Genomic DNA, 13,848 nt, shown 5'->3' with positions numbered 1-13,848 from the left:
GGCGCTCGGGCGCGCAGTGTGGGGGCGCACCCGGGAGGCCCGGCGCGACCCGGAGGCAGGAAGCCGCCCCGCTGCTCCTCTCCCTCGGCTCTTTGTTGTTCGCCCTGGATGGTTCTTGGAAGTGGCCGAGCCTCCTCCGAAACCCTGGAGCCAGACCAGGCGAACCTTGGAATTCTTAGTCTGCGAAGGGCTCGGAGGTATTGACAAGCGTCCGGAAAGGTCGACAAGTAAATTGCCCTGAAAACTCCTGGCGGATCGACCCACGTTGCTTATATTAAGCCTTTGTGTGTAGTGTGTGTGGTGTGTGGCTTCACAAATTTGGGCACCCCATTTCTGTTCCCTCCTCTTGGCATGAGACTGTATGCAGGATCCACCCGAGGACAATGATCGCGGAGCCTGCTCACTTTTACCTCTTTGGATTAATATGTCTCTGTTCAGGTAACCTCGCGTCTTCTTTCTTCACCCTTCATCCCCCTTGCACGCCCCCTCCCCACTTTTCAGAATCAAACCCCGAACCGGATTTCGGCGACCTCTCCCTTCTAAGGCTGGAGGGGTTCGGTCCCTGTGGGAGTTTTCAGCGAAAAGGTTCTTAGTTTGCACTTTGGGTCGTCCCATTCATCCCCATCCCCCAAGACCCCCGAGCCTCGTCTCAGACCTCGGCCTTCAGCCAAGTTCAGGGCACGCCCAGCTCACTCCGGGCAAACGCCCGGTCTGAGCTCCCGGGTGGAGCCGGCAGCGGTTGGCAATGAGCTGGGGGCCTCAGGATGAGCCCAAATGAGTTTTATCCTTGGGCGGCTGCCCTGGGAGAGGGAGATGTGCGCCCCGGGAACTTGGGGCCCAGAGACTCGCCGGGATTCCCGAACCTGGTCGTCCAGTTCGCCCCTCCTCTCCCGAGCACAAGGAGTTATTAGTAGTTAGTTTTATGTAACCAAGGTCTGTAATTAAATTGGATTCTGAAGAAACTTCAGGAAATAACTCCTTCTTAGGGTAGGGCATCAACTAGCCACTCTGGCTGGATTTAGCAGGAAAACAGCGGTTGCAAGTATATGAAAGGGAACAGTTACTTGTCTGGGAATTTTCATTGGCAAGGGAAAACAGAAGGCTGAATTTAAGACGATTAATTAAATGATACTGAAACTTTTTATAGGAATTGTTGGAAGGATGCTACCATGAGGTCCTGCTGAGGAAAATACACTTAAAGTAGTTTTCTTACACTCCCTAAGAAACTTTTACTAAGGGTGAGCCACGACTCAACTTTTCTTTCTTCCCTTTTGGTAGATTCTGGTTTCAATCAAGGCTCCAATTTCAGGCCTTAACACACACACACACACACACACACACACACACACACACACACACACTACACCTCAGGGGATCTTTTTTTTTAATAGTTGAATACTGAGCTTCAAGTTGCATCAGGGCCTATAACTTTGAGTCACTCAGTTTTCATGATTATGAAACAGTTTTGAAGGGTTGGTTTTTGCTTTTTGTGGTCCATGGCTATGGTTTATATTTTGACTGAGGATTTTAAGTCAATGAAATATGAAAAAAAAATGCACATCAGCTAAATGATAGCAGATCCCTAAAAGAATTAGCCTAGCGAACATGCTTCCTGACTAAAAGGAACATTTGCAGATAGTCTAAGAACTTCATTAAATTGTTAAAATTGTTATTCCTTTGAAGAAAACAGAAAACTGAAGATTTTATGTATTTTGTGGTGGATGGATGAGTAGATGACACCAACTCTTTGGGACTGCCTCTTCTTACTTCCAGCACCCCCTTTCTGTGATATAGCTTCTTTTTTCTTAGTTTGCGGATCTGGATGATTGGGTAGTTCTCCACCCCCATGCCCAGCCACAGATGCAAATCAAAAACATTAAGGTCTGATCTCTCTATTTGTCTCTCTTTGCCGCGTCTCCCCATAGTTTAATTTGCAGCTTCAGATACCTTTGAAATTTTTGTTGATTCACCTTCTCAGTTAAAGTTTATTCACGTGTGTAAAGTGAAGTGTCAGTGTGATAAATGACTGGAGAGGCAGATTACTAAAGATAGGGGGATTAATGGTCATTAGTCACTGTTTGAGTTGAGTTTGTATATGTTGGGACATTTTATCATGTCTGTAGATTAAAGATAGGGTCACGCTAATAGGGTATCACTGAAAGCTGGTCGCATCGGTGTGCAAATTCTGTCCTCACTTGGAAGGATATCTGGGAAATATCCAAGGTGGGTGTGTGCCGTCCTTTCACATTTAATAATTTGATGAATTAGTATCTGCGATTTGTAATTTAAATAGATTGGAGGCATTTATAATCTTAAAGCTTAACTGATTTCAGGCTTTGTTTTTTCTAATTTAATTTTCCAGTTAAGTCACTGATAATTTTTAATAAGCCTGCATTTTCCCCATCGAAGTGTCATTCACCAGGTTGTGGGTCAGAGGTGTCTTTGGAGGGGCTTTCTCATATTTAACCCAAAGCTCTTTATCATTCCTCTGATGACATTCACTCTGCCACGAATCTGAACTTGGGAGGCCACATGACTGGGCTGCTGGGGTGATTTCTTGACAGTGTCCTGTTCTAAAGCCACACTATTGATTTGAATACAACTTCACAGACCTCAGATAAGTAACTAGAGTGAGGCGTGCTCAAGACACCTGGGCAGGGAATGAATGAAGTTCTTGAAAGATTGTGTTTCATATCTTGCCTCAAGCCTAAGATCACAGTCTATCGCTTGTTAATGGAGTGTATTTAAGAGAAATGTGGTGAGCTTAAATAAATCAAAGTCTACTGAGGGAGTGAGGTTCCTTCAACAAGATTTAACCTGTAAAACTATCTATTGGTTGTCAGGTCTTTTTTTTTTCTTTCTCTTCTTTTTTTTAACCTGGATGCCAAGCTAACAAAGCCCTTTGGTTTTCTTCAAAAAGACCATACACTCTATTTTGATGTGTTGATGTTATACTTAACATCAAATGTTATGTTTGAATATGTGTTTGCTTTCTGTAGCCTTTTATTTATTAATCTAATGCTGCAACTGTTTTTATTCTAGGTAACTAAGATTTGGGAGGAAAATGTATGCAGAAAATCATTTTTTAGGGTGGATTTCCTTAGTGAGTTTGTGTATTTGAGTGTTCTTTTCTGTGGATAGGTAATCTTTTGGTGAGAGGAGCGGATGGGGTAGCACTGAAAAAAAAAGAAACTGTAGGAACTGATTGTAAACATCCTTCCTTGATAGACTTCCTCTCCACAACTCCATTTTCTAAAAACCTGATTTAATGGAGAAAAAGTAATTGAATTTCAGTTCAAATTTAGGATGAGATCTGAATTTCACATAAAGTAAAAATTTGCAGTGCTGTCTTCCTTTATAGGGGGGGACATCTTTTTCTTGTGGGAAGAGGGCCATGTTTTTAGAAATTTCATGTGTGAGCCCCTAATCTGGGTTTCTGGTCTTCCCCCCACCCAAACCCTCCACACAAGGTTCTTTTGTAATTCCAAAACTTTCTGATTAGTTTCTTTATAATCTTTTTGACTTTTTTTTAAGTTATTTTTTTTATCGTTTATTCATTTTTGAGTGACAGACAGAGTTCGAGCAGGGGAGGAGGAGAGAGAGGAGGAGACACAGAATCCAAAGCAGGCTCCACCCTCTGAGCTAGCTGTCAGCCTGATGCGGGGCTTGAACCCACAAACTGTGAGATCATGACCTGAGCTGAAGTTGGACCCTTAACCAACTGAGCCAACCCAAGCACCCCTAAACTTTTTGGCTTTTATATATATTTATCTGAATATTGTGACATCTTTTAGAATATCCTTATTACTTGATAATGGGCCCTCTAGCACATGAGATGTTTCTGGTTGAAATCTCCTGGGGGCTCTGGGGCTCCTGGGTGGCTCAGTGACCAACTTCGGCTCAGGTCATGATCTCATGGTTCATGGGTTCTATCCCTGCATCGGGCTCTGTGCTGACAGCTAGCTCAGAGCCTGGAGCCTGTCTTTGGATTCTGTGTCTCCCTCTCTCTCGCTCAGACCCTCCACTGCTTATGCTGTCTCTCTCTCAAAAATAAATAAAATATTAAAAAAAATTAAAATCTCCTAAGACAGAAAGATCACCTGAAGTTTTCCTGTAGTCTTCAGTAGGACAAACGAAATATTTTTGTATGAATGAAAGTGGCAAAAAATGCTGAATTTCAACTCTACGAAGACAGTTGTTTGTTTGTTTGTTTTACATTGAGTGGAGATCTAAAATTAACAATGCTGGCCACAGGAATAAGACAGGGAGGAAACATGAATGGTTTCCTCACTTGCTAATGAAGATCATAGTGTATCATCTGTGTTAATAAAAGATGCTAAGGTAATGCTTATGTGAATTTCTGGCCCTTTGAAAAAATGTTTGCTTCTTCTTTTTAAATTTTTTTTAACATTTATTTATTTTTGAAAGAGAGACACAGAGAAAGAATAGGGGAAGGGCAGGGGGGTGGGGGGACCTAGAATCTGAAGCAGGCTTCAGGCTCTGAGCTGTCAGCACAGAGCCTGACGTGAGGCTCGAACTCACAAACCCCGAGGTCACGACTTCATCTGAAGTCGGCCCCTTAACCAACTGAGCCACCCAGGTGCCCCAATGTTTGCTTCTTAAAAGTGTAACTGACTTTCAGGCTTGATTTCTTGTAGGAAAGTAAAGGGAAATCAAAGTAGTTATTCAGTTTAAAGTCAGACCTAAGGTAATCTGTGGAATAAATTGAGAAAACTGGTAAAAAGAAAGGAAAAAATGTGAAATCAGAAACAGAAGTCTAGAGAAGTGTAGTAGAAATAGATCCAGAATTAAGCTAGTTTTAAAATATAGGAGGAGGTGGAGTGGGAGTGGACAGAACACAAGGAAGCACGCCCTCTGACTGTGCTCAGTATGAAAAGCAGATCTGAAAAGTAGCTTTCTGAAAATTTGAAGTCAGTGTGTACATTCTGTATTTAGCAACTATATAAAGAACTAGACATTTTGTATTTTTAAAACAAATCTATTTGGAACATTTAAATCTTTAATGAATATAGAATAGCTTTTTAAAGTTATGTTAAACAAGACAAGAATATTAACTACCCTGATTTATATAAAGGAGTGAAAAACGAATTAGTTCCTAGTGTGTCGTAACACTTTTGCTTAGAGGGGACCAGTAAAACGATAGGAGGAAATCAAAAATGAGATGGAGTTTCAGTTTTGGGGTACCGTAAGAAACTCTACAATGACAACTTCTCTTGCTATGAAGATACGTTATATTTATTGAGCATTCACCCTTATCTTACTAATACTTGTAAGAACCTTATTACATAGGTACTATTACTAATAAGATATTTCTATATCCTTGATTACTGTAGCAGAAACTACATCATGGAGAAGGTAGAAGATATGGAAGAGCAGGGATTTGCACCAAGCTGATTCCAAAATCGTAACCACCATGTACTTTCCCAGTCGAAAAAGAGAAATATAAAAATGTAAAGGAGATTATGGTTTAATAATTTTTTAAAGTTTATTTATTTTGAAAGAGAGAGCATGCAAAAGTCGAGGAGGGACAGATTGTGAGAGAGAGAGAGAGAGAGAGAGAGAGAGAATCCTAAGCAGGCTCTGCACTCACAGTGCAGAGCCTGACAAGGGGCTCGACCCCACGAACCCTGAAATCATGACCTGAGCCGAAATCAAGACTTGGATGCTTATCTGACTGAGCCACCCAGGAGCCCCTCAATATCATTTTTGTTTGTATGTTTTTACTCTTAAAACTCATCCAAAAATTCCACCTAAATAAGACTGGGGTTCAAACACTTGAAAATCTGGAAGGGAGGCATGCCTTTTCCTGTCCTTAAAGTAAATCTTCTGTAGGATTTTAGATCACCAGGCAAGCCAACCATTTCTTCACACTGTACTGATTCATTTCTAGCCTTTATCATGTCTGCATTTTTTGGGCATGCTTAAGAGAAGTGACTGAGCAGAAGTCAAAAAAAAAAAAAAGGCTGCTGGGGTTGCAGAAGCACATAGTTTCCAAGTTGTCTTTTGGAAAGTGGAGGTCATTCTCGCTCATGCACACTCGAAGAAAGATTTTGCTCTGAGTCCCAAGGCACGTAATTGGTACTCGCCAAGGAAGAGCCTGTGGAGAGTCCATCATTTCCCCTGGGGTTGTCCTTCCCCTCTATGTCGGGCACGGGCTGGCAGTCTTTTAGTAGGAGATGAGCCTTCTGCCTGCCTGCTGTTCACAGATGACTCACGTCATGGTTACTGATCATGGAGCGGTTGAGCATTAATACCTAGTTGATCAGCTGGTTGGAAATTGCTTATGCATAGCCAATAAAGTCGCCATCCTGTGGAGATCAAAAGACCACCTCCTTTACAATTCTGGATTAGCGTGGTTTCCTCTTCCCCTTCTCCCTCCACCTCCAGCCCTTTCCTTCAATCTTGCTGTTGAAGAAAAGGAAGAAAAAAGATTATCTGTCGTGTACAGGGAGTTAGCTTTGATCTTCATTTCCTTGCCTCTCTCTCTCTCTCTCTCTCTCTGCTTTTTTCTTTTCTTTTCTTTTCACCATCCAAAAGGCTGTTTATAACACTGGAAGGTGTCCTACTGCTTCTTGGGAGATTTCAGTCTCATTTCCCTTCAGCCAAAACAGGCTGCTACAGATTCCCTTACTTCGGAGATTTTGCTTGGCTTCCAAACATCTGATGACAGTGTTGTTCCACATATAAACCAATATTTTGAACAGCTTGACTGTGCATATCTTTCTGATTTCATTCAGCTAGAGAAGTACCTCTGTCATGTTCACAGCTGTCCATGGCTTAGAGCCGATAAAAAGTATGCTTATTTAATTAATTTATTTTATTATTTAGGGGAGAATGTGGAGAAGGTAAACAATTATAGAAAAACGGGTCTTCAGCCACCAGGTTGATGTGCAAGTATCTAAGGCTTAATGCCTGTCACCTAGTTTGACACTTAAAAGCACCATCAACGGATACAAGCAAATGTCCACAGAACAGTGTGGTTCTGTATAAAGTGGGAATAGCTTCTTTTTATGTCAAGCAATTGATTTGTATGCAGCATTCAAGAATTAGTAGACTTAAGTTCCTAATAATAATGCCATGTATTGTGGGAATCTTTTTTAGTTCATGTTAGTCTTTTTTATTAGAAAACATTTTTATTTTTTATTTTTTTAATGTTTGTTTATTTTTGAGACAGAGACAGAGTGCGGACAAGGGAGGGGCAGAGAGAGAGGGAGACACAGAATCTGAAGCAGGCTCCAGGCTCTGAGCTGTCAGCACAGAGCCTGATGTAGGGCCTGAACCCAGGAGCCGTGAGATCATGACCCGAGCCGAAGTTGGATGCTTAACTGACTGAGCCACCCAGGCGCCCCTAGAAAACATAGTATTTAAGCATTTCTGGCAGTAACAGCTGATGGCTACAAGTCATCAAGTTAAAATTTTGGGCCACTAATGCCTGGGTTCAACTCATTATCCACACATGCCTGAGAACCAGAGACAGTTTTTCCACAGTCAGTGATGGCAGGAGCTTCGAGTCCTCGGAACTTTCCTCTAAAATTATCTGCAAGGGTTCTACTTGAGGATATTAGAGACCCAGTTTGTGTTCCTAACACTCTGTAGATTCTCCTTTCTCTATTCTTCTTTTAATGTGAGGAAAAGCATTTTAAGAGTAATAAAATAGTTACATGTGACCATTTAGTACTTTAAAAATCATTTTGGGTGTTATCCCTTGATTTAACTTAAATTTTCAATAAGCAGAACAAGACAGTGTTTTTTTAAAATTTTTTTTAATGTTTATTATTTTTGAGAGAGACAGAGGCAGAGGGCAAGCAGGGGAGGGGCAGAGACTGAGAGAGACACAGAATCAGAAGCAGGCTCTAGTCTCTGAGCTGTCAGCACAGAGCCTGACGTGGGGCTCGAACTCACAGACCGCGGGATCATGACCTGAGCTGAAGTCGGGTGCCTAACCAACTGAGCCACCCAGGCACCCCCAAGGCAGTGTTTATATGACCATAAAGTTTTTTTGTAGCATGTTGTATATGGTCATAATTTATGCACTGTTATGGAAAAAGACATCAACTTGGCAAACTCATTCTTGGATTTTAGCAGAAGAGGAAACAGAGGTCCTTATTTTGGTGTCTCCCCTCAAATATGACTGAGGCCCTTTTATGTTATTATCAGCTCCGGGTAGCGTTTGAAAGGAAGATGGGGCCAAAGAGAGAATCAGGCCACATATGGGTGTTTCAAGATCATTTGGCATGATACAGTGCTAATGAGATTCACCATCTCAAAATTTGATCTCCACATTTAAGTAGCCTGTATACTAACTATACTATATTTTTTAATTTTAGCTTACAATGTCTTTTCCACTTTTCCAATGATGTACTAACTTTTAGTTGCACTAAAAGTATCTGCCTGTGATTTCTTTCCTAGCTAACGGAAATATAATAAAAAATAGATACTTTTTTAGTTTCAGAGATTAAAGTGGATTTTGTTTACTCAGGCTTGTTTTAAAAGGCAGTCTTTATTACTCTGCAACTTCACTAAAATGGTGCTTGCTCATATAACAAAGTGAGTTAAAGCACATTTGTATGTGTTAACTCCACACCTTTGGATAGCTTTAAGTGCCTTTGGTCAGGGGAAGCAATTTTAGTGTCTCCAGAGCATTCAATTAACAAGTTGTCTGAACAGAGTAACAAGTTGTCTGGCTTGTACAGACTGTAGAAGGCTTGGTATTTTTCTCCTTCGTATTTGAGGGGAAGTGATAATTGCCTTAGTAATCTGGTATTAAGTTTGAAATTAGAAGTTCCTTAATGAATGAAGTTACTGATACATTGCCCAAACCTAAACATGTGGAAAGAAGATAGGAGAGAGTCAGAGCCTCACCAGGGTACTAGTTGCTGAGCGGGGTGGGGGTGGGTGGTGTCATCTTGCTGGCAAGGTCATTATTAGCCTTAGTGAATTAGGATGGAATAAAAGCATCATGAGGGCAGCTTTTCAGTTAAACATAGGGTGGTCAGAGGGAAAATGAAATTCACTGCATCTTTTGGTCTTTTCTCCTGTTATGGATCATTCAGTTTGAGGAGGTCATCATTTCCTAGGATTTCATGTTCAAAATTATCCTTTCATTATTTTCCACTTGACACATTTAACCTGATGATTTACATATACATGGTTGTTAAAAATATATCTTACCTGATGAAGAATATAATAAAGTGATTAATTATATGATGAATTGATGCAATATAGTCCCAATTGCATACACCGAACTTGAAGGACTAGGAATTAGCAATAATAATAATAATAATAATAATAATAATAATAAATAATTATAAAGCCTAAAATTTTTAAATGTTTACTATCTCCCAGCAGAGTGCTAACATACCTTGTCTTATTTAATACCACATTAGGAATAAACACATTGCTATCATCTATGTTTTATCTATATGGAAAATGAGGTTTAGAAAAGTTAGTTTCCTGACCATGGGCAGTCAGCTGGCTCAGGGGAGTGAGAATTTGAAACCAGCCTGTCTGATCACAGAATTTTTGTTCTTCACCATTTTACAGACACATTGCATAATTCCCTTTAAAGGAAAATTATTGTAGGTGAAACAGTATAAATTGTGTATGTAATAAGGTTATGTATGATTGTGTGTGTGTGTGTGTGTGATGGTTTTTGTGATGCAAGATTGTGGTAGATTGTGCTACAACACTGTTTCAGTTCCTTTTTAGGTTTTAGAATTTTCTGATGCTCTATTCCTCTCTTCTGCTTGTTACATGAGAACCCGTAATGGAGAGTGCATCCTGGTATAAGATGGCACAGAACACGGAAGCACAGGTCCAGCCCCACAACATGGTTTGGTGGAATTCAGTGTTTTTCCAATTGTAGAGTAAATCTGAGGGAGTGAAGACCAAGGAAACTTTGTGATAGTTCAGTTGTCTAAGTGAATAGAAATTTCCTAATACATGGAAAACATTATCATTGGGATCTAACTTCTCTAAGGAACTATTGTTTACTTTTTTTCTTTTTTTAGCTTGAAAATAGATGATCTACTTGGTGATAAGTTGTTACAGATAATAAAAGCTTAGGAAGCAGAAGCTTGATTAGAATCTGTGATTATGATTTTTTAAAGGTGTATCCTTCCCAGATGATAAATTTTATAGAAAACAAAGAATGCAGCATTGCTTAACATGATCCTTGTGAATGAAACCTGCCAGTCTGTAGTAACTATCCAAAACAGTGCTCTAGTCAGTAGCTTTTCAGAAGTGATGTGGTTGATTTTTTAAAATGTTAAATGCATATATCTGACTAAGATCATTCTATGATTTCTAAGGTATGGTTTTCTCAGTTGAACTCAGTGAGCTTCCAAAGGTATTTCCAAATGTTCAACGGGAGGTACATTTCTATTCTCTTCATTATTTCCATAGGTTGCTACTTTATCTAAGGCTTAAGGGAAGAAGGAAACTTTTCCTAGTTCCTGACTACTTTCCCAGTCTGTACCACTAATCAAAATGGTATCATACTTAAAACCCTCCTTTACATGGGAGTTGGGAGCTTAGCCTTAGCCTCTTTGTCTTAAAATGTACTTCATAATAAGGGGCGCCTGGGTGGCTCAGTTGCTTGTGTCTGACTTCCACTCAGATCAGGAGCTCATGGTATGAGTCCAAGCCCTGCAAGGGGCTCTCTCTCTGGTGTCAGCATGGAGCCCACTTCAGATCCTCTGTCCCCTTTTTCTCTGCCCCTCCTCTGCTCATGCTCTTTTTTTCTCTCTCTTTCAAAAATAAATATTTAAAAAATATATACTTTATAACAAATTTATTTCCATATGTTCATTGCTTTACAATTTGCCATTCATCTGTATTTGATAATGGTACCTGTTTATTATTTTTTTGACTTGCTTATTTTTTAAAATTTTTTGATGTTTTATTTTTATTTTTGAGAGAGAGAGAGAGAGAGAGAGAGAGAAAGACAGAGAGAGAGAGAGCGAGCGCATGAGCAGGGAAGGTCAGAGAGAGAGACACACACAGAATCTAAAGACGGGTGCCAGGCTCTGAGCTGTCAGCACAGAGCCCAAAGCGGGGCTTGAACCCACAAATCATGAGATCATGACCTGCTCAACTGACTGAGCCACCCAGGCGCCCCAACGACTTGCTTATTATTAACATCATTTTATTCCTCAGTAAACATGAATCTTGATAACAATCAAAAATTATTATTAACCAGCTATCAACTTCTGTTGCTGTTAGACGCTTTAAAGAATCTATCAAACATACTGATAATGAATAAGAGTTTTTAATACAAGATTCTGGTTGTGTACATATAGATAGGAAAATGCATGTTGCATCATGTCAGTGAATTGTTAAGAGTATAAGAATGAAAGATGTTTGTTATGGTGGGAGAAGGGAGAAATGCATTTTGGGAACTGATAGAGCAAGGGGATTTACTTCGGGAAAACTTCCTGGAATAAGTAGATTATCAGAGAATGCTGAGAGAAAGCATGGACTGTCTTGTTGGGTGAAGGGAAATTCTGCAAGATGCATCCAGGAGTGTGATCTGAAAAACTGGCATAATCGACTTGAAGAGGTAGACTTTACAACACTGTATTATTATAGCTTTTCACTTATGACAGCGTTATGTTTTAGAGAACACCAGTAAGTGCATACATTTGTTTCATTTATTTCATCAACCTAACTTGACAATAAAATATTTAACAAAAGCTTACAACACCTTGCACTTAAGAAATTGATGATAAATGGTTGATTACCCTGAAGGTAATTTAATAGAGAGACGTGTGACTGCTTAGGGAACCTCTGTTTAGACCATAAAAAAAGTCTCCACCAAGTGAAGAAGTGATGTACAATAAATGTAAATGTGATTACTGAATTCTTAGAGATTAAGGTATTTATCTTTTGGCATTTTCTCTGAGGGTATCCATAGCCATGTACAGATAAATAGATTTATTTAGGTATAATACGATGTGTAGTACTGTTAATAACTTGCCAGAGAATCATTAGAACATTAACTGTCTCTCTGATGTCTCTAATTAACTCTCTAATTAACTGTCTGCAGTACCCAGAACACATAGTCTTTTATCTGACTCTCATTACTTCCTGTGACAGAACTTCCCTCCAATAGTGTAGAAGGTTCCATTTATAATTTTTATAAACATTTTTCTCATGTTAAGCTGGAGCCCAGCATTATTCCCTGTCTTACCGACCCTGATTTTTACCTTCCAGGGCTATCCATGGAAAGTCTAGTTTAGTTTCTACATGAAACTGATTCAGTATTTGAAGACAGTTATGTTCTTTCTAAATCTTCTGTTCTCCAGGTAGAATTTCTTCCAATTTTCCTCATTTGAGGAAGGCTCATTTCCCTTGGTTATGTTGTTACGGTTTTTATTAATTATTTTGTTCGTGTCCTAGAGCGTAACATCAAGTTTGAGGAACCGACCTTTTTTGTAGTTAAAAAAGTGGATAGCTTTTAACTTTTGCTAGTCTTCTAATCTTTCATTTTCCCCAAAAGTTCACTCAACATTCTTGGATGTAGTTTTTTTCTTGATCAGGAGATTTAATATGTATTAAGAAGCAAGATATTTATCTTCTCACTTTGATTTCCTCCTGAACCAACTTAGAATTGCTCTTCCTGGTCTGAAGTCACAGTTCTTGGTGCGGAAGAAAAACAAAATACAATTGTGAGATTCTGGTTTTTTTCTTCTCTGATAGTGTTTTGTAATGGTTAAAAGTGAAATAGCTACGCAGGGCTTGTAAGAGAGGACCTGTATTAGCTCTGAGGGATGGTTGACTGGATGTTGCCATGGAGAAATATGGGCCCTATATAGACAGGCTTCCAGAGTTTTCAAGAGAAAGTATAATTCCATATTTTTAAGCAAAATCTCTTAACTGAAGTATGGGAGCAATTGAGGATTAATAATAGTAAATAACAATAGTAATAATAATAATGATGTCTCTACCCCAAATGTGGCCCCACAGGTCACCAATTTGTGGCTGCAGTATTATATTATCCACTCCACTTCGGACTGACTGATCTGTTGCTGCTTATTCCTACTCTAAACACATAAGTATAGCTTTACTTTTTGTTCTCTTTAGTGTTTTGGAAGCTTTCACTTTTCTGATATTTGGCCTTCCTCACTGTGTTGTTACTAGTTAAATGGTTCCATAATTGCTTACTTATTTAACCCAGAGCTTCTGCCTTTATTAAGAGCTATTTACATTTTACAAATTGTATTTGTTGAAGCAGGCAAAGTGATCAGTTTAACTGTTTATGTTTATTCTTTTGTCCTAAAGCTAACAAAGAGAACAAACCGACAAGCCCTTTGATGAGCTAAGAGTCCCTAATGAACTGAATAAATAAATATATTCTTGAATAAGAAGAGAAAACATCAACACACACAGTCTAAAGGTTTAGTGATTGCTATTAAGGGATGTACCACTGTGCTGATTTGAATTACAGGTTGTGAAAATACAGTAAGGGAATCTGAAGAAATAAAATAAAGAAGTTTAGGCTATGTTTGAATTCCAAAGGAGCCTTTAACTTCTGCAAGGATTTATTGCAGGATTCTTTCCAATTCTAATTTCTCTTATTTGTTTTATTCTTCGTTTCTAGATCATTAGCTATTTGACAGAAATATTGTCAGGGGAGAAGCTTAATCTAAAGGGTCAGTAATCATTGCCAATTGAATATTAACCAGAAATGAAAATGTAACATCTCTGCAATAATTTGTCCATGAGAAATGTTATTTAATTTTTAAAAATATTGATTTGTGCACAGTTTTCAAGAGCATATCTAGCATTTCTGTGAGGAAACCTTGTGCATAATTCATAAATTTTTCT

At 39.2% G+C, this 13,848-nt stretch overlaps 1 protein-coding gene across 1 annotated transcript in view; it reads left to right on the top strand.

Annotated features, from left to right (window-relative positions):
* The first annotated feature begins 149 nt into the window (after nucleotides 1-149).
* Nucleotides 150-13,848, top strand: part of LOC115291108 (roundabout homolog 1-like) — a 96,236-nt gene continuing 82,537 nt past the window's right edge. The window contains exon 1 of the mRNA XM_029938688.1: nucleotides 150-438. Within this exon, the coding sequence (XP_029794548.1) occupies nucleotides 384-438 (55 nt within the window). The 5' untranslated portion in view covers nucleotides 150-383. The remainder of the gene's footprint in view (nucleotides 439-13,848) is intronic.

This window comes from Suricata suricatta, chromosome 5 (genome assembly GCF_006229205.1).
Source record: "Suricata suricatta isolate VVHF042 chromosome 5, meerkat_22Aug2017_6uvM2_HiC, whole genome shotgun sequence".
NCBI lineage: Eukaryota > Metazoa > Chordata > Mammalia > Carnivora > Herpestidae > Suricata > Suricata suricatta.
The sequence above is the reverse complement of the archived record's forward strand: the minus strand, read 5'-3'. Positions and strand labels throughout refer to the sequence as shown.